A 22,486-nucleotide genomic window follows, 5' to 3' on the forward strand; every position below is an offset into this window, starting at 1 on the left:
TCTACTAGATGTTTTTGTGTGTATTTTTTAAATGCCATTCCGCATTCTTTGCATAAAGTCGGAGTCTTCATATTCTGAAATGAAACAAATGTCACAAAATCATAAGTCTATCAAATCAGCTAGCAATCGAAGACATTAAAAGTACAAGAACACTTTTCTTTCTCAAAATTGACAAAATGGAGTTATTAAGCAGTTATGTGTTACTGTTTACCATGAATACAAACACGTTTTACATATACGATACGAAAAAGAAGTGGAACACCCTTTACAAAAAGCCCTTAATATGTCAATTGCGAATATTTTGTTAAAATACGGGACTGAATTTTAGTGTGATAACACATGTTTCCATGATTCATGAAAATGAGCCCATCATTTAGTCGACTCCGTCGGTCTAACTGTTAAAATGCGTTCATTCTTCCATTGCCACTTCATTACAATGCGTCTTTTCAAACATGGAGCAATGTTAAATAATGAATTTGAAGAATAGAAATAATATTTTTTTTTATAATAACTCGTTTTAGCACCAGTCAGTGAAATAATGAGTATATACACTGAAGGTTGTAAACGACCGTGTACTTTATCAAACCTAAAATGTCCGTGTACTTTATCAATTTGGTTTTAGTTAATTTTCGCCTTTGAAATAACTATAAGAAGTTCAACCATACACGCTGAAAACTTTAAAATACATAAAATTTGCTTAAAATAAGATTTGTGTATGAACATGAAGTAAAGCGATAGATTTGTCAAAAGCCGTGTACTTTGCCTTAGATTTCAACTCTGAGAAATCAGTTGGTCAAGATTTTCAGGAAAACTTTAGAATATTAGAGAAAGTTCTTTATTACCGTGGATAGAGCTCTTAAATGCGGGGTTTATGGTCTTTATTTTACAAAAATTCTCCAACTTTTAATAAAGTTATCTTTAAAAACCTTACCTGAATCGAGACTTGTTGACATTTGTTGCCGTGCACCTTACCAAATAAGTCACGTGGGTTCTCCACCGTGATATTATAAATTCATGGGTTATATAATGTTTAAATAAAACAACAAGGTAAAGCACAATACAGCAGCACAGTTAACACAATATGTGTACAGATTTTGCGTGTCGGTCAGGTACATACATATGTATTTGACAGTGACATAAGACTGCTGACAACAGAGCTGATTGCGGTTGTCATATTTACGTTCGCAAAGTTTGTATGTATATATATACTTAAAACGTTAGTAACGCTATTAGCCACATAACATCAATTTTGCGATCGTAAATATGACAACCGCAATCTGCTCTTTTGTCAGCAGTCTTATGTCTTATGTCACTGGTTGCGTGATATAACATTGAACTGTGTATAGTTACAAAGACATATATGCCAATCAGATAAATTGTTGGGGGCTATTTGACCAATTTTAAAAAGCGAGTGGGGGCTATTTGACCAAAATGGGGGCTTTTTGACTTGGGGGCTATTTCACTAGGAAGCTCTAATAGTCGGTAATAACTATATCAATGCAGTTTTGTTCATTGGTTTATGTAAGTTTATTTGTTTGTTTGTTGTTGTTTTTAATTTGATTTGTACCTTTGAGAGGAAATGCACTATTGTTAACAAGAAATGTTGAAACTGTTTGTTAACACTAAGCTGCCTATGTGTGTTTTGAGAAAGACCCCAGCACAAAGGCTTCAGTGTCGCGTGATCGTTACTGGTGAAGGTTATTGGGGAAACCAGTACATGTAGATAATACTGCAAACTTCCTTTAATAAAATTCAAGGAAGAAGAACATAACTTAAAATAATTTCTGAGTATTAATAGTATTTTACCAAAGAGTGTGCGATATTAGTTTCCGTAGTGATTCATATCATATACAATCGGACTGTATATCAACATCCATCAGTAGTTGGTATTGATTAGCTTTTGTGGGGAAAAGAATGGTTGAGTTTTTATTAGCCAGAGGCAGAACACTGATGTGACAATTACACTTGCTGAAGGTATGTGAAACGGTTCTATTTCTTTTAAATGATTGCAATTCTTCTTACTTAACATCGTACGTAGTCACTAGCGATTTCCCCTAAAATCATCCAAGTTTACTTTTTATGTCGAATTCGGAGAAAAAAAACACTAAAATACGCTCACTGAAATTCAAATTCATAATTTCTGACTAGACATTGTTAAAAAGATAGGGGAGTTCCTCAAAACTCAAAGACGCCCCCTCTAACGGCAATACCGCCCCTGGTAGTATAACTGGTAGTATAACATCTTAATTCGTAAAAATTATACTGTAGTACGTTTTTCGCATAGATCTATGTTAATCATTACAATCATTACACACATCATCATCATCATCATCATCATCATCGTCGTCGTCCTCCTCCTCCTCCACCTTTTCCTCCTCATCATCATCCCGCCTCCTCCTCATCATCATCATCATCTCACCATCATCATCATCATCATCATCATCATCATCATCATCATCATCATTGTCATCATCGTCACCGTCGTCGATTTCAGATGTACGAAAAGTTTACGCCCCAAATAACCGGAACCGAAATTACCTGAAAACTGCTAGGTTGACTCTATGGAGGCTATTCGTTGCCAAAAGTCCAGAAGTGTATGTGTGTATTTTATGTTTGTAACATTTATGATTTACCTATGTACATTTTACAAACGCCGACACATCGATTGTATGTTTGCATTTTTCATTGTGCCGATTGGAGTTTTATTCTTTTTGCATCTACTCAACAAAAGATTCAGTCGTGTTTATAGAGTTGTTGATGGTAAGCACTCGTCATTCTGTAAAAGTCACATGCCGATTTTTACGTTGCGGTTTGTAGAAGACAGATTTGAGTTCGTAGTTCTACGAAGTACATTGTATGATGGTGACTTTTCATTCGCAGTTGAACATGTTTTCTAGATGGATTTTATTTTATTTATAGAAAGCTCCGCCTTAACCACGGTCTTTGCTCCTCCTTTCATCTCTCGGAAATTTCCGCTATCAATCGGCACTATTTAAATCAATTTTGGACACTTTGGACCATGGATATTGCGAACCTTATTATGGGTAGACACTTTGGACTATGATTTGGTAACGATTATCTATTAAGAAGAAATGATTGAACCATCTGAATGATAAAGTATGTATATTTATAAAACAAACTGGACCTAAACTAGAAACAAAACATCATGGTCCGAAGTATTCCTGAGCAAGGTCCGAAGTGTCTGATCCGTATTGGTCGTGGTTTAAAATGTCTTCATACATTTTCGTTACTGTACCGGAAATGAAATTTAAGCCACATCACGGCGTGTTTTTTTTATAGATATTTATATATTTTTTTCAAGCTTGCAGGTGCGTAGCTGCCTATACGCTTGTACGCGGCTGAATCAACATGATTCTGACAAAAATATATAAAAAAATCAGTATGCGTACTTGACTCCATGATCCAAATACTGTCCATTCTCTAGTACTAATTAAAGCACCTCAGAACGCCAAGAATGCACCAGATTGCACCATGTTTTTCAAACTTTTCCGAGGGGGCATGCCCCGTATCCCCTAGCAAAATTATGAATAGAGTGCTAGCTACGCCCCGGGCTTAAAACGAAGGACCAGGTAAGTCTAATAGAGTACGGTAGGAACAGTTATAATTTGTAACACTCATATAGATGCAATTTCATATATTGCTAATAAACAAAAATACTTGCTGCTACCTTTTAATACCCCACCCACACACAACAGTCAGGTCTCCGGACTTTTTTCACATTTAGGTGAAGCGGCCCTTGCCAATTAGGAGCGGAAAAAAATAGCGCATTCAGGCGTGGACTGCATTTAAGAATGACTAAGTCAGGAAAGTACCTGAAGGTAGCATTTTGAACTTAACGCGTGTATTCTTGAGTAATGTTTCGTCATTTAACGATATTTTATTAGTTTATTCTTAATATATCAAATTGTGCGGGGGCCGGAGAGGTCTCCCGCTTTCAAGAATATTAAAAAAGAGTTTTTCACAGATCCATATTGGAGCATTTTGGACGCCAGCAGTCTTTGAAATTATGAAAAAAAAGACAACACTGTATACACATGTATGTTCACTACCTTAGCTTTTAAGTGTTAAATATTATAGATTTCGATTTTGAGCTCTTGTCATTTCTAGGAGCTAATACTGATGTATACGCACATGCGTACTGGCGTATGGCTAGGTACGCCCCTGACAGTGGCGGAACCAGTAACTTGGGGCACAATTAGGTTGGAGAGCTGTTCTTCCTCTGGAAGATCCGTCCATGGTCCACTCATAAATAAAATAAATAAAAAAATGCTTGCTTGGGGGAATTCTTAGGAGAAAGACTATGCTCATTATCCGATGGCCTTTAAAAAGTCCCTATTAAATAATCTAAAAACTGACAGTGGCACTACAAATCCCAGCTCAGATACACCCAAATGCCATTGACTGAATAATATGGTGACATATAACCCATTCAAGAACATTGATCTTCATAATAAAATAAAAGATGAAGTATTTATTGTGAAATAAAGAGAGAGTGCTCCGACTGGGATTTGACCGTAGGCGAAGATGTTATCTCTCTTGCTTGATTCTACGGAAATAAACGAAAGAAAATCCGAAGCGTTAGCTCCGCCCATTCACTTTCGTTTTTTTGTGACATTTACCATATAAGGTATAGGCGAAATCGTCTATCCTTGTATTTCTGAACTTGGTTGTAGCCCGGAATTATAGCTATTCTGGTTTTCCCAACCTATTCCTGGTACAAACAAAATTAAACCGTTGTAATAAACCTTTACTTCGGAAACAATAGACATTGGACTGTTACATGAATTTCAATAGCTCGAAATTCACCTTTTATTTGTACCGGCATGGGAAAACCCAATTGATGTTAATTCCGGGCTATATTTTTGACTTTGTAAAAGAACTGCAAGTGTTCATTTCACGAATGCGAGTGTCGACTGTACGATTGCAGGTTTACATACTGTATGCATGATTCGACTTTCTAAATTACATCATCATATTGTTCAAGGCAAGTTATACGATCGATGTTTTAGTGAGTTTATACAGTCTAGGTCTGGCAAATAACCATTTTGTACCCTATAATGACAAATGTAAACTCAAATACGGAAAAACTGACGCATAGAACAACAAATAGCACGTCTACATTGACATATGTAAGATATATTTTGAACGATTAAGAAGCACATTGTGGGAATTAACACGTTTGGCAACGAATAGCCTCCATATGACTCATCTCGTGTCTGTGCTATATTTAGACTGAACTATATTTACACCTCAAACTGATATACATTAGCGTATAAAGTGAAACGGGGTTTACATCTACTAAATAACGGACCGTATTTCCTGAAATCAGAATGAGTGTTTCTCAAAAAGAGCTGAGAGAAATAAGGTATGTGAGACGTTTTTATTTCTAACAATATAACTGTTGAACATAGCATACTGGTACAGAAATGCAGAAATGATAAACATGGAAGCGAAACAGCAATATATTTGAACTATGAACTTATTGAAAGGCACTCGCTTTAGGATCGGATGTTTGGCAGAATCAGCATCTATTCTAAAAATAGTAGCATGAACCATTGATTTTTTAAATATTGCAATATTATTCAATTTTACAGAAGTTCAGAACAGTTTAAATTTTCAAATTTGAAAACAAAAAATATAAAATGATTTATGTCATTTTGAAATCTTCAATAAGCCACACTATTAGTATTACTTTACTAACCAAACACTTCCTTTAAAATTAAATACATTAAATGTTGATACCAGTATGATGCAATGAATATTAAACACTTGTTGCAAGTTTAAGCATTAATGTTTAAGTTCCATAAATCTGAAATAATTTTAATATTACCATATTCAATTTTATTTTACTGAATTAGAATACCGGTTCTTTTACCAAAAAATCATTTCAGTATCCATAAACTAAAAATGTCATACATAATTATAGTTTTAATGTAAAGATTTTCATTATTTCACTTACAATTTATTACAAAAAATAAAATAGTATCAAATTCAATCAAAACAAAGTAGATAAATTGACACTAAACCCTTAAAGCAAACTTTTAAATATTCGTCCGAAATAGTTGACGCCCGAAATCTATACACACTTAATTTTTCAGGTTTTATTGATAATGAGCATTTCTGCAGTAAAGAAACCAAAAGAAGCATTTTTCACAAAAATATGCAAACTATAACACTAAAAATACTTATTATACACAAAAATATTTACATACAATGGTCAAATTTTAATATCTTACAGCCCATTAATGTGGATTTTTTTGCATTACTTTAAAGATAGGGTATGAAACTATACTTCTATTATATTTTTGCATTGGTGCAGAATCTTTAACCCATTTTTAACTAAATCTAAAATTTTCAAAAAATAATTTTCCAGTATTTTTTGCAATTTATTATTTGAGAATAGCGTGCACCACAAGATCAAAGTATCAACTTTAACCATCAGTCATTTGTTTTGCTTCAAACTAATGTTTTAACACCTTAAAATGGCGTAAATGGAACCGACTAAAATCCCTCCATTTTGTTACCAGTTTTTGGAACAGTAAAAATTGAGTCAATTTGAGTTGTTCCCCTTGTGGTTCATGCTAAAAATAGTAAAATAATAGACGTGTTATACAGGATTCTTACAATCGTAACGTCTAAACCACAGTTACTTGGTATTTGGACGGCATTTTTGGCCAGTCGAGCGATTGGTCCCTACCAGTACTGTAGGGTGATCTCTTGGACTGAGAATAAAAAAAATATGTGTTTTAGTACTTTATGATACACATAATAAACAAATAATCCACTTTTGGTCGTTTATTTTTACATATTAAATACTTTTATATTTCATACAATCTTTATCATTCACAAGTTATGAAGGTTTTATTGAAAAAATCTTGTAGATCTGAGCTCGTTTCCATACACATGTCTAAATCTGAAATCTGCTAACCTTCATAACTTGTGAATGATAAAGATTGTATGAAATTTCAAAATATTTAATGTATACAAATAAACGACCAAAAGTTGATTACCGTACTTATTTATTATGTGTATCATAGAGTACTAAAACACATGTTTTTATGATTCTCAGTCCAAGAGATCACCATAGGGACCAATCACTCGACTGGCCAAAAAATGCAGTCCAAATACCAAGTAACTGTGGTCTAAACGGGTTTGTACAAAAACCGGGGGTGTTGAATGAAAAATATTGAAATTGTATTAAGTGAAGTATTTTATGGTTGAACTTGATCATAAAGGTTTATATTCATATTTTACCATGTAAGTGAAAAGTTATTTTGCACAAAACAAGCATTTAATGCATTTAAACACATTATTTACCTTTCCAATTAAACGAAAGTTGACTGACACAGACAACAATTATGCCAAGCGGAACAACTCGACCCAATCCTAATAACTCGACCACCTTCGACAAGCTTCGAGATAGACCTCTTAAATACAATCGTAACAACTCGGCCATGGCCGAAATGTTCCGATTGTTTTAAAATTGTGCCCTGAAGCCTTGCAGGTGCCTTCATGTCTATATTTTTATGTTTTGAAAGAATGAAATGAAGAAAACCCGTCAAACTCATAATTAATTGTTGGATATTTATTTTTTGTGTATGGAACTACAGTTATATAAAATAACATTACCTGGTAATATTTCTTGTTTTTATGATATTTTCTAGACGCAGTATGCTTTAACCCGGAATCCCGATCGGAATAACTACCTACTTTCGAAAAAAACAATTTGTACATGAAGGATTTGCCATATCGAAAATTGTAAAAAAAAATCTGTCAACTAACAATTATTTGGACTAAATCAGCATCATAACTATCTGATTCCAGTTACTTTTTATGTCGATATCAGAGAAAAAAGAAGTAAAACACGCTCAAAATGCACCATTTCTGACTTGAATTGTTAAAAATAAAAACTGCCAACATTTTAAACGATACTGTACCAGTCAGCGAGTAGTTCACGGACACTCGCGATTTCAACCCCTATATATATGAAAGACTTCAACCCCTATTATTTTTGTGGGATCGGTCATTTCATAACCTATATCCATACCTTATGCTATACATTATATCATTTATATGTAACATTTTATCAACACATTTTAAAAGCATTTAGCAGTAGTAATAAAAAATGTTTATTCTCTTCCGGAGATTTTTGATATTATTAGCATAATGTTGTTTATTCACTGTTTAAAAATGTTTCATCTTCAATGGCTTGACATATTAAATTATAATTCTATGTTAGGCAGTATTCTATTTGTAATTTGACAGCATTTGAAACTCAATCTATAACACATTTCTAACAACTTTGAACTCAATGTATACTTTTGTATTTCTTAAACTTTGTCTGCTGAATCTAGATATTATGAAGAATTTTATTTGAATTCCAACTCTATTTATTGTTTTTTTTATTGATGACAAAAGATGTTTTAAAAAGTGTTTAAAAAAACTAAAAGAAGAAAATATGTTGTTTCAATTAATTTAGGGAGCAGTTCCATGCACATGAAATATTTTGTGAGGATTTCCTCAGGGAGATAGGGAAGATTTATGTCTAACCTAAGTGACTAAATAGCTAAATGGACAGTCAAGCATTTTTTGATATGTATTTCAATGTAAATATTTTATGAATTATTGTATTATCATGTGTTTCAAGTAGGTATATTTTGTATGTATTACAATGTACATATTTTCTGTCTGTTATATTTTTATTCTTGATTTTTAGAAGAAATTTCAAAATTAATTGTTTACTGTTGTAGTTATTTTTTTAAAAAGGTGAGAAATTAAGGGGTTGAAGAGTCTTCGTTTATTAGTGGTTGAAAAGTCTTTGTTTTAGGGAGGGTTGAAAAGTCTTAGCACTTTTAGGGGTTGAAATGACAAAGGGGTTGAAAAGTCTTTGATTTCACAAATGACAAAGGGGTTGAAAAGTCTTGGGGTTGAAAAGTCTGACAGCCCATTTTGGAAGTGTCATTTCAAGCACCTGATTTAAATCAACAGGTGTTTGAAAAGTTTCAGCAGGTACCAAATCTTTCCATTAGGTAAAAAATTTAAGGCGTTAAATTCCAAAAGTTTCAAGTTGTTTCAAAATCACATTTTACTTCGGCTAGAAATCATAATTGTAGCGCGCATGCACAAAAAGCAAAACTTAATATATGTGTAACAGTTTGGTACTGTAACACCAAGCCACACTTACGCACACCAAGGCAGCTGCCTTGGTTAAAGTTTGGAGAGCAAGCCAATAAATAAAATAAATAAAAATAATTAATGCAAAGAAAACTATTAAGATCGACTTCTGAATTCGTGAAACGACTAGATCTACAATGTTACAATAAACAACATTACAGCTAAGTGTTTATTTAATATGTAGCATACTTTTTAATTATAATTGTATGACCATGTATTTTCGCTTTGCAAGTATTTGGTATTTGTGCCCTCCATAGCATAAATTTAAGGGTGATTTAATGTCCATAAAATGAACGATTTTTGACACAAGATTGATGAGATTGTACTTTGACAGATGTCACATTAACCAAAAATGTTTCATACGAAATTTTAACTTATTACAACAAAAACACTACAAAAAAATTGTGAAAAACCCCAAAAAGTGTTCAGATTTGTGACCTTAGCCAGTATAGAATGGCACTCCCTATTATTCTATTTATTCCGCATGAATTTCAAATATTTTATATTTATAATAGCCTAGACAATATATACAAATTTTATAAACGAATAATTGCATGTTCCATTTTATACATGCTTAAATCTCAGCTACATGTAGAAAATATAATGTATTTTTTTTAGCTGAAATGAAAAGCTCCGGTTGCTAAATGTAGAGCACGCTTGTTTAACAAGCAGGGAACATGCGTTATAATATAAGCAAACAGACATGTTGACACGGAACATTCATCTTATTATAAAACTTTCAGCAGGAGGAAGTCCTCTCAGAGGGAGATGGTTAAAAGTCCAAAATCGCCCAAACGGAAGTAATAACTCTTTTTAAGAACTGGATTTATAAGCACATATAATGAAAAACTTTCCAAACCAAATATTGCGCAGTTTACATCACTGCAGCCAATAACAATGGGGCACAGTCGTCACAATTGTCGAGGGAAAGTATTTGATGGTGAATCGACAATGAGTAGCCAAGTAATAGCCTAACTGGTGTTCAGGCTCGATTTACTGACCTTGATCTTCATGCTAAATATTTCATGCATTGTAAAAATCATTGTTTAAATCAAGAAGTTGTCTCACCATGCACTCAGGTTTCAATAACTTACTTTCTTTTTTTCACATCTATGCAAAATATACATATGCCATGTAAAAGCGCAGTGTCTGACCTTTGAGCCGACTCATCACAGTATGAGGAGGAAACGAATATGTCATATATCACTGGACAACAAAGGACAGACTCTCCCTATTCTCTCAGTTACGAGATGGTTATCAAGAAAGGATTCCATTAGAACCCTGTCCATTATGAACTATAAGTATCTTCCATGGCCAAGAGTGTAAGATAGGCTCATTTTGAACCAAGCGTAGGGTGTTCAACTCCCTCTATCACATCGAAACAGTTTTAACGGACGGATTATTTCATTTTGCTTCTGTTTTTGGAACTGATTGATCATTGCCATCAGCCGTTGGTGACTTGAAATCAACACGCATTAAACAAATTATCTTTTTGCTTGTCATCATTATACAGACTGTGTCTCGATATGCATTGCTAAATACCGGCGCCAAAAATGGAAACGGAAGACCATTCTACAAAAATACATAGTAACGAGTACCAGCTGCCTGTGCGCATAACATTAATCTACGTCATCAATTTCTGTGTGATTATTGGAAAACGAAAGTAGGCATTTCTAAAATTAGTTTTATATCTACTGTGCAGGAATTGATCACAGATTATGTTCATATCTATTTCGAGGATTTCACATTTTCTGCAAAATTTGAACTCGCAAATTTTTGCGAGTGTCTTTAAATTCAACTCGCATTTTTCAGTTTTGGCTCGCATTTTGCGAGTGTGCGAGTGCTAAATTCGAACCCTGGCCTAAGAACTTACAGTTCTTATAAGAATAAGGAACCTTTATGAAACCCTTCAGATGTAAAAGGAAATAATAAAATGTATGAAATATTGCATAACTTAAAGGTTCTGTATTATAAAGAATATAAATGAATTCCTCATAAAATGACAATCACTTTCATACCAAATATTATATATTAAAGATTTAGTCATCTGAACAACAGCAGAGACAATAATGTACCATATTTTCTCGACTTTAAGACGGGGAAATTGGGTCCCGATTTTAACCTGAAAGTAGGGGGTCTTATAAGCGAGTCGACTGTTTAACCGGTATAACGTCTGCTTATGCAAGTATGGGGCGATAAAGTAAACGACAACACGAGATCTCTTCACCGCGCATGCTCTGACGTCACACAGTGTACCGTTTGATCTGCAATTTTTCTCATGGCGCGTGTCTGTTTAATTAGTTTGACAGATATATAAAAACAGTAAATTGGAAACTTAATATGATGAAGGTACCTAACTGCCAATGTGATTATGCAGACTAATGACAATGCAAATAAAAATCCTTTATGATCGTCGCCAATCAAGGGACAATATTGTCTATTGCTAAACAAACACCTATTTGTGCATTGCCTCAGCTTTTCGCAGTCTGTTGAAGCCATTTATTTTAATGGTGTTAGTTACGGTTTATTGATCACAACATAACGGTCAATCTTTTGATTTGAATTGGGTTGAATTATTTCAATTCTGATCAGTAACGTCCTGTCCTGAAACCTTTAAAATAAACGCGTGACCGTGTACTTATTAATATTAACCTACCTCCAAATAGAGAGCTCACAGTTGCCCGCCATTTTATTCAAGCAAAACAACAAATTTACCGCAAAACAACAAATTTACTGCGAAAGTCGATCATTGTCTGTTGACCTTGAACATTTTCACACATTTGGAGGAATTAAAGGATTTAAGATTTGCTTAAAAAATTGACCCCTTCTTATAAATGAGTCGAAACAAAAAGTACCACATTTCATGGGCAAAGTTAGGGGGTCGTCTTATAAGTGGATCGCCTTATAGTCGATAAAATACGGTACATCAGACTTACGGGACAGAAACATTATTAAAGAAATTTTAAATAAAAGATAACAAATATTACGAAGACAATTTGGCACAAAATTGCTTCATAATATTTGCATCTTTGCGTGGGCCAATGACAATCTAGGATTTTTCAAATTTTCTGTTCATTAATTTAATGTAGATCGATTCTCACGAATGTACCAGAAAACAGTTCCATAGAGTATTGTAACGTGCGACCTCCACAAACACCAACTGATCCCTTCAGAGAAAAGCATACTCGACCCTGAAGGGGTCCACTGGTCTTTATATACAACTAATTCTCAATCCATACAGAACTCAGGCTTTGCTAATTTGCATATTACCAACCAAGATAACATACATACTATGAACATACTTCCGTCTATAACGGAGTGTTATACTATGAAGGCACATCTGCCGCCTATAGTGGACTGTTACACTTATCCACCGCCTACAGCTGACTGTTACATTACTTTTCCCTCCGAGAAGACTCGTCCCGAGTCTTGGTCTGGGAAACTCAAGGGTAAGGCAACTACGTTCCAGCAGTTGTCAATATCCCATGGCTGCCATCATTTGTAGTGTGCGACGTCAAACAAACACCAACAGATCCCTTCAGAGAAAAGAATGCTTGACCCTGAAGGGGTCTGTTGGTCTTTATATACAGTTAATTCTCAATCCATACAGAACCCAGGCTTTGCTAATTTGCATATTACCAACCAAGCTAACATACATACTATGAACGTACTTCCCTCTATAACAGAATGTTATACTATGAACGCACATCTGCCGCCTACAGCGGACTGTTACACTAATCTGTTGCCTACAGCCGACCGTTACAGTATATTTCAGTTAAGGTATAATACTCCATCAAGGTTTACTTTTTAAACAAGTATCAGAAGTATTAAAATAGGTAACATAACAATGAAAACAGTGGTCGAAATTAACACAAGCCAGCAAGCCCTGCACTTGTAAAGTGTCTTCCGGGCTTGCTCAAATTCTGAATTTTATATAGCAGGGCTTGTTCAAAAATTTGATGCCAAGCAATAGTATAAGAATTCTGGCTTGTTCATCCAAAAGTCTAATTTCAATGACTGTGATAATCGAGGATTTTTCAAATTTCCATTTCATTAATTTTACGAATATCGATTCTGATGAATTTCTTGAAATAAAAACAAAATATTGACAAGACTGACCCTTTCACAGCATAATGTATGCATAAAAAAGTTAAAACATCTATAATAAATTTTCCATTGTATCAGCTATTTTGGCCTGACTTTGAACTTTTTCCCTAAGTCAACTTTTTTCCCCAATTTGCAAGGCACAGGCGGTAAAAAAAATTCCAAAAAAAATCACTGATAGTAATTAATTATTGGATACATGTTGACCAATCAATAAATATTTTGATTCACTTTGAAAACCCCAGAAATAACCAGTTTTATACAATTGGCTACCAAATCCTGGTTATTACAATGATGTACATCGTTGTTCATGCAGACTGGTTGGAGGGTGTCTTCTAGCGGCGTCAAACTCGCCTATGAATCTGAATATATTTAATTAGGGTTGACATATTGTGTCCAAACTTGGTATGTATGGAAGACTTTATTTAGACCTTTCATGGGATTGCGTTAGGAGCCCCTAGGGTCAAGGTCAATGGATGAAACTGATTTTTAGCTCTACTGGCCAAAGGCCAGAAGAGCTTATGCGATGGTAATGTGTACGTAGTATGTGTGTCCGTGCGTAAACAATCCTCGTTAACACGATACAGTTTTGATTGTATCTTGATGAAACCTGTACAGTATCTACATATCCATTAGAGCTCGGTTCCTTTCGAAAACAAGCCAGATCTGCCCATGTATGCCTAGATTATGGGCCTTGATAGTATAGAAAAATCAGTGTGTCAGTAGGAAATTGCTCGTTAACACGATGCAGCCTTCAGTTTTGATTGTACCTTGATGAAACTTATACAGTGTCTACATATCCATCATATCCATAAGAGCTTGGTTCCTTTCGAAAACCAGCCAGATCCGGCCATGCATGCCTAGATTATGGGCCTTTATATTAAAAAAAATCAGTGTGTCTGTAAACAATTGCTTGTTAACACGATACAGTCTTCAGTTTTGATTGTATCTTGATGAAACTTGTACAGTATTTGGATATCCATTAGAGCTCGGTTTCTTTCAAAAACCGTGCATGCCTGGATTATGGGCTTTGAAATTATTAGATTATGGGCCTTGATAGTATAAAAAATGCTTTTGTGTAATAAATGCACACGCTCATGATACAGTATTCAGTTTTGAGTATTCAGATACCCATAAGGGGTTGGTTCTTTTGGAAAACAGTGATGTTGACCACACAAACCCAGCCAGTAGAGCATAGGCCCTTTTGGGCCTCTTGTTTTTAGTTTGGGTTGACATACTCTTACCAAACTTGGTAAATAGGGAAAGTTTATGGAGACATTTCATGAGATTTCATTTGGGGGGGCTTCTAGGGTCAAGGTCACTGTAACTTAAAATAGAAAAAACAGTTGAAACTGAATATTTTTAGTTTGGGTTTACATTTTGTGACCAAACTTGGTTTGTAGGAAGAGTTTATTGAGACCTTGAATGAGACCTACAGTTAGCAGAAAACGATGTTCATTTACTTAGACTGTGATCGTTAACACTAGGGCCAATAAGCAATTTCGACTGCTCGGATCTTCCCTGTAGTTTCCATTTTATTGTTGATATTGAGGTTCATTGGGTTTTACACATTTTCATATTTGCTCTCATATGATCATAAAAGGCAATATCAACCATGAATGGTATTCTTTTTATATGATTATATATGGAATGAGTATATGTGTTGTTGTTGCTGATGTTTTTGTTGTTGTTGTTGTTGTTGTTGTGCATATATAATTACATTGTAAATATACATACTTGCCATGTATACATTTGTATCAACGTATTTCACTATCCCTGTCTGATACTGCCACTTGTGGACTTGAACATATTCCATGAACAATAGTAATGAAACTTGTTTATGTTTTTTGCAGAATAATCGCAGACTGGAATTTTAGAAATGGATACAGACGTCTTCCGCTATTGACGTTGATCAGCTGATGAGAACTATACATTAAAAACCTGTCTCCAATAATTGAATGTCCGTTCAGTGTTGACTTGTGAATAGATAAAAGATCAAACTAATTATTTCTATACGTATTAACTATCCTCCCTAAGAACAAATTTTATTGGGAAAGCAAGGATATAACTCGGATCCCTGAAAACAACAGCATCATTTCATTGGATAATGCCACACCTAAATCATTTGTATGAGTATGTGGAACGGAAGACTGGGTCAGTGTTTGCTCGCTATGGCCGATTTGTTGCTTGCTACCCCTGGCAAGTAATCTTTGTTACCCTCCTTGTGAACGGTGGTCTTGGAATAGGAATGATCAAGTTGCAGTCTGATATCAAGGCCCAAAATGTGTACCTGCCACAAGGTAATGTTTCAAAATGTGTTGATGTGTTTCTTTACTGTTTGCACTTCCTTGTTTGCCAATGAAATTGCTGTATTGCGTTTGAGATTTGAAAATAATTCTAATAAAACTCAGACGCCTTGATATGGAGAAAATAAGTCAGTTATTTTTCCTGTATGCGGTCTGCATGATCAAATTCAATTGCGTACGTGACAAAATAGGTCTAACTGTAATTGTATGGAACGTATCATGGCGCTCACTTGTGATATATTCTATAAAATCAAAATATGAACGATTTACTGATACATATTCAAAATGTTTTTATATTCAAAACATGGTGATATGTTTCCATAATAAAATGTGATGATATGTTTCTGTATTCAAAATGTGATATAGTTCTTTATAATTATATTCAATGTAAATTGCATGCATTTTAGCTCACCTGTGCACGAAGTGCTCAAGGTGAGCTTTTGTGATCTGTCTTAGTCTGGCGTCCGGCATCAACAATTGCTTTAAACAACATCTCCTCCTAAACCGCTTGGACAATTTTGATAAAACTTCACAGGGATGTTCCTTGGGTGATGCCCTTTCAACATTGTTAGAAGAAATGAATGCCATGCAGACCTCTTGTTGCACTGGCAACCGAAAGGAAAACCTAAAAATCTCCTTAAAATTTCCTTGACAAAAACAGTAAGGCCTAGAGCTTAGATATTTTGTGTGAAACAATGTCTAGTGGTCCTCTATCAAGATTGTTCAAATTAAGCCCATGGTGTCAAAATTGACCACTTTCTGGGGGTCACTGTTTTACATAAAGATATAACGGGATATCTTAAAAAATGTGCTTGGTCAAAACAGCTGGGCCCAGATCCTTGATGTATGGTATGTTGGATTGTATAGTAGTCCTCTGCAATTTTTTTCTTAATTATGCCCCTGGGGTCAAAACTGGCCTGCCCAGGGGTTCACAAGTTTCCTATAGACATAATTATGTAGGGAAATTTTTGAAATTATTCTGGTCTGAAACCACTAGGCCCAGACCCTTGATATTGTGTATGAATCATCACATAATAGCATTCTATCAAGTTTGTTCAAATCCTGTCCCTGGGGTCAAAGCTGGCCCCGCACCGGGGATCACAAGTTTCCTATAGACTAACATAAGAAAAACTTCTTCTTGTCTCTAACCACTAGCCCCAGACCTTTGATATTTGGTATATAGTATCATATGAGAGTTGTCTAGTGGTAAAGGTGTCCTCCTTTCAACAAAGAGGTTGTGGGTTTGATCGCCACCAGGAGAACTTGTTCATTGCCTCTCCCAATAGACATCAGTACTCGAATCTACGCAGAAAACGGACTTCAGTGTGTTTCTATATGTAGGCTATAAGCTTTTGTCACAATCAAGCTAAAAGAAATTAAAATGAAGTAAATAATTGCCAACTTTCAATTCAGGTAATTGACATGCGATAATGATTTAGTGGAAAGGAGGGGGGCAACCCCAGTAGCCAAACACTCACTGTGATCTTGATTTATAAACCAAGGGTCAAAAGTCCAAGCCAAACAGACGAAAAGCCAAGAGACACAAGACAACGGTCACCCAGTTTTCATACATAGTATGAATAGTAGTAGGATAAGGGGGATTTCTGTTGCTCGATACTCGATTACGTATCACCCTGTGGTGTCAAAGAAGCACCAGGACACAAGGTACCACGCAGACAGTCTCTGAAACTCCCATTTCGCTACTACTGTTAATAAATAAACGTTTGGGTAGATTTCCTAGATACCATACACACTTAATGAAAAGGGAATGAGGACCAAATCATATTCTGTTTTAGGCACGCAGTCACGTGACGATCAGTCTGTAATGGAAGATACCTTTCCCGATCTGAGTGGCAAAAACTACCACAGTCTCCAGGACGTTTTGTTCGAGCAGTACTGGGCGCGTGTCATAGTCAAGGGCACATCTGGTAACCTGTTGTCCCGGACAATGCTGCAGGAGGTTAGCGACATAAACAAGCAAATACAAACAATATCCGTTACCGATGACACTGGAAATAATTCTAAGGTTAGTTTGGGTTTTGTTACATAGTTTGTGCATTTATGGTCTTTTATTATACACAAATCATTATTTGGTCAATATTCACTTACATCTCAAATCTTAGAGTTTGAAACTCAAATCTCAAAACCACAAATTTAAGTTAAATTGGGGAATTGGTTTGAAATAAGGTGAGCAAAATGTGTAAAAAGTATTAAATCTGCAACAAATATCTTGTTTTATAATTACTTACAGATATACAGGCCATCTTTTCCACGAGGTACAACAAAATATCGCATGATCTTGAAATTCTATTGAATATTAAGCCAGTGTCAGAAATTGAGTTAATATTTTTAACTTGCAAATTCAAATAAACATAGCATTACGTTTCCAAACTGTTTTCTTCAAATTATATCTCATTACGACTTAGGAAAAACGAATTGAACGTGTAAGACACATTAAAAAGACGTCCCAATTTTGTCAAAAATATTTATAATGATTGTTTTTTTGTAAATCATAAAATGAGACTCAATACGTCGTTAAATAGGGAATATAGACCTTCAATACTCTCATTATCTGTCATGGTGCTATTTTGTTGGGATTTTTTTGTTCTTCAAAACAAACATTCTAAAATTGATTTCCAAATGTTTGTGCAGTTTTCAGATCTGTGTGTAAGAGCATACGACGCATGTGCAGTTGATGGTTCAATATTTTGGGATGCAGACTTCTTGACGGCAGTCGACCATGGAACTGTATCATATCCTGCTTTTATATCCACAACAGTTGGCAGCGTAAATTATGCTTCGCGGCTTGGTGGTAAGTAAGAAAATCAAATTCCACCATTCGTTCGCATTTATACAATGGTTTGCGCATCAGTCAATGAACACCAAAACGACAGATGTCTTATACATATCAGTAGGATGCAAAAAGTATTTGTTAAACGGCGGCCATATATATGTCATATGGAAAGTAGGCAGTAAACAATGTCAAAACACAAGCAATCAATTCTTATTTTCATAACCTAAATACTTTGTCAAATGACCTTTGAATCATATTACTTGCATTAACTTTCGCGCATGTGAGTTTGGTTCGTGGTCACCAAGCCGGACAAGTGGGTTTTCTCCGGGTTCTCCGGTTTCCCCCTCAACACAAGACCACACTCTCGCGTAAAATCGTGCCAACGAGAGTGATTAATATAATGTTGTAATAACTTTTTTCACAATCGTTGTAAAATAAATATGTTTAAACTAAACTTTCAATAAATGGACATGTACAGGCAGTGTGATTTCCGTCCAAACCTGAGAGTCTTGTTGTCTGTTGATAGAAGTAACTCAACTCTACAATCATGAAAGTCTTCTTTTCATGAATATTCAGAAGGTTTTTAATACTGTTAAGGTCCTATGACTGTGCATGCCCAGAGATTGATTTAACATTATTCCTGGCCTTGTAAACATTGAGGTATCAGCACGATGCACTCTGAAATAAGTAATTGTTGTTTTTGATATGCCCTGCAGTTACAGGCAACAAGTTGTCTACAAGGATCCCTTCAAAATTTTCTGCATTAATATTTCTGGTAACTTTTAGCAAAGTACCTCTACCATTCGAACAAAAGCAGCCCAATTTCATAACGTTTTTTTGAGATTCTTTCAGTTACATTCCGTGGTCTTCCTGTTCGAGGTAAATTTACTATTGATCCAATATCTTTAAATGTCTTCAAAACAGATGAAATTGTATTATATGGTTTCTATATACTGCAAACAGAATATAAAAAAGAACTACTTTCCAGTAATTTGACATCATCATATCTTCAAGTAATCAACCTATTTATATACTGTAAAATAACATGTGAAGTTATGTTTAACGACAACGAATACTTTTTGCACCCCACTGTATGTGTATAACACGTTTTTATCTCACCTGAGCAAGATGTGCTGAAGGGTGAGCTGTTGTGATAGAGGACTGTCCGTCGTCCGTCGAAAGTTGGGTGCATGTAGGGTTGCCTAGGGTGTAGATCGATTAGGATTATGTGGTAATTTGGTTATTTTTACTGTTTAAAAAGTACATTAAATTCAGGTTTAAGTGGTTTTGTTTCAAAGAAGAAAAAATCTCATAGTACAGCGAGCGTCTGACCGTCGTCTTCCGTCAACATTTTCCGTCAACAAACTTCTCTTCCCAAACCACTAGGCACTATTGCAACCAAAATTCACAGGAATGTTCCTTGGATGGTTCTCTAACAGATTCCTCATATAGAACTCTGGTTGCCATGGCAACCAAAAGGAAAGACTTTGAAATTCTTCTCCTCAGAAACCGTTGGCCATATTTCAAAAGAAGTGAACATAAATGTTTCTTAGGTGACCCTTTATCGTATTCCTTCATGCCATGTTGGTTCAGAAGAAAACATGGCCGCCAGCGGGCGGGGCTAGTTTTACATTGACTTGTATTAGAAAAACTTTTAAAATCTTCTCCAAAAAACGTAAGGTCTTTATTGGACCATTTAATCCAGTGAGTGTTAAGTGCCACATTGGCTGTCTTGTTTTAGATTGTTTCAGTTTTCTTGTCCATTGTATATTCTTTAGGATAAGTGAAAAATGTGTTTGTCTTGGGTGCTCAGTGTTTTTTTCCACTTTTAAGGAAATGGTGGCGAGCCCTTTGATAGGGAAAATATAGCGTCGTTTTGGCAAACAGGGGAATAATACTAACATGATTCATTTAATGTTCAACTTGTTTTCAAACCTTTTATTCAACAAAGCTATGGTAATATTTATGAAGGGCATAGTTTATTGTATATTTAAAAAAAGCACTGACTGCTGTACATAAATTTTATATCTCCAGCGGGCATTTAAAAGTTTGAAGATCATATCGGCCATTTTTCTTGCAAGCATGTTTTTGCTAGAAAATGCAAAATGATATATTTTTGAAAACAATCTGTTTTGCTAGGGGCGAAGTCCTTTGATGCCAACAGCTATCTTACAAAAATGGAATACATTCAACTGGGCTATGCACTTCGCACGGACACGGGACAGAAAGCAACTGTTAAGAAATGGGTAGGTATGTAGGTTGATGGCGGGTAGGCAGTATGCTGGCACTGAGTCAGGCAGATAGGTAGGCAGGCGGGGATTAACTTTTCATCCTATTTGTTTTTGTTTATAAATTGAAGTGAACGAAACTTGAAGCATCAATATATATGACAATCATTAAAAAAAGAATCATTACCCTGTGACCAATTTGTACTCAAGTACATCCCTTGATATAATAACAATGCGTTATTTAACATTTTGATGGAAGTGAGGATGCATATAAAGATTGATCAATGGTAAGGATACTTGTGTACAACTAAACAGACATACAGTACTGTTAAGACCAAACTTGACAGTTAGTGAACTTCTTGTTCACTATCAGTTCACCATCAGTGCACTTCGTAGTGCACTAGGGTAAGACAAGGGGAAGACTAGGGAAAGACTAAATGCAGACAAGGGGCTGACCAGATAAGGTTTATTCAGTCTATAATAAAGGCTATCTTTACAGTGAAACTTAGAATGATGGGTGTAGTTTAAACAGATGTTTTAATGTTAATTAATTTATAGAGAATACTTATAATCCATTTGGATCTTTCATGTAAATGATATAGATTTATTGAATTAAAAATCTGATGTTTTGTAAAAAAGAAATTGTCAAACAAAAATATTTAAATGTTTTTTGTTTTCTTTATTAATATGCATTGCATTATTTTGATATTAATTGATAGGTATAATGATATAACTTTGGTTCTGGGTTAACGGATTTCATCTTCAAACACTTATTGAACATAATGATGAAATGAATTCATAAGCCTTTATTTTAACAATAACAATACATTTTACAAGGATATAATGAAGTTGTTCATTATTTAAAATAGGTAATCCTCAAGGTTCATACCTTATTGTTCCAAGCTCAAACTGTGAAATTGTTGTGCCATTGTTGATTCATTCAAAGGTTATAAAAAACAAGATTTTCTTCCATCTATTCTTAAACTTATAATTTTATGTTTATTTTTGTTTAACAAATGTATTGTGATTTAAGGTGACAGCCTAACAGCAATCATTATCAAATAAGTACAACATTAATTATTATAGTACATTTTCTAAATTGTACCCAGATTTATTGATTGCATTTCTAATTTGAAACACATAATAGATAAACATATATTTTAGAAGTTTTGTATAATTGGTTCTGCTGCTTCATTATTAAATGAAATACTATCCATTGAAGGCTACACTAAGCCTTCTTTAAGCACCCCCCCCCCCCCCCACATAGTACACAATTCTGTGTATTGATCTTTATCTTTATTGCCTCCTGCTGTCTTTTAAATCTCAGATCTGTCAGTGTTTGACTTACGGTTTCATTTTGATAACTTTTTAAATCATATTAAAAGCATTATAACAATGCTTTAGAGTAAGAATAAGACTAATGTTAGTTATTATTAATAATATCCCATTTATATGATTTATATCCTACAACATAAATGTAATGTTACTTTATTTGTTTATTATTTACTTCTCATCAGTCAAATTAATACATTGGCTATGCACATATTGTTTATGCAAGAATTGGTTGTGTATTAATAGGACAATGCTATTTTCTACTCTAAATGGTGTCACTTCCAAATGGCCCCGAGCCAATAAACAAATACACAGGAAATTGGCCCCTGCAATGACACTAGTGCAATAAACAAGGGATACACAGCAGAGAATTAACATGACAATCTTCTTAAAACTAGGCAACTCAATATTTTCTTACGAATTTGGTTTTAGAGAAGAGATGTTAACAACATATGTTTTTTATAAAAGATGGAAAATAGTTTATATTTATTAATTATATTTTGCAATTGCATTATAAATTTAAAAAA

At 34.6% G+C, this 22,486-nt stretch overlaps 1 protein-coding gene across 4 annotated transcripts in view; it reads left to right on the forward strand.

Moving 5' to 3' along the window:
- Positions 1 to 1,461: 1,461 nt before the first annotated feature.
- Positions 1,462 to 22,486, forward strand: part of LOC128244762 (patched domain-containing protein 3-like) — a 47,536-nt gene continuing 26,511 nt past the window's right edge. Inside the window, exons 1-5 of one of the 4 annotated variants that reach the window (XM_052962845.1) lie at positions 1,462 to 1,521; positions 15,153 to 15,599; positions 17,402 to 17,631; positions 18,258 to 18,417; positions 20,539 to 20,645. In XM_052962845.1, coding sequence (XP_052818805.1) covers positions 15,407 to 15,599; positions 17,402 to 17,631; positions 18,258 to 18,417; positions 20,539 to 20,645 — 690 coding nt within the window. In that variant the 5' untranslated portion in view covers positions 1,462 to 1,521; positions 15,153 to 15,406. Of the gene's footprint in view, positions 1,522 to 1,672; positions 1,975 to 4,757; positions 5,387 to 15,152; positions 15,600 to 17,076; positions 17,271 to 17,401; positions 17,632 to 18,257; positions 18,418 to 20,538; positions 20,646 to 22,486 lie in introns of those variants that run through there. The other 3 variants (XM_052962836.1, XM_052962826.1, XM_052962853.1) reach the window with 3 other exon arrangements.

The sequence above is a fragment of the Mya arenaria genome, chromosome 2, assembly GCF_026914265.1.
Source record: "Mya arenaria isolate MELC-2E11 chromosome 2, ASM2691426v1".
In the NCBI taxonomy this organism is placed as follows: domain Eukaryota; kingdom Metazoa; phylum Mollusca; class Bivalvia; order Myida; family Myidae; genus Mya; species Mya arenaria.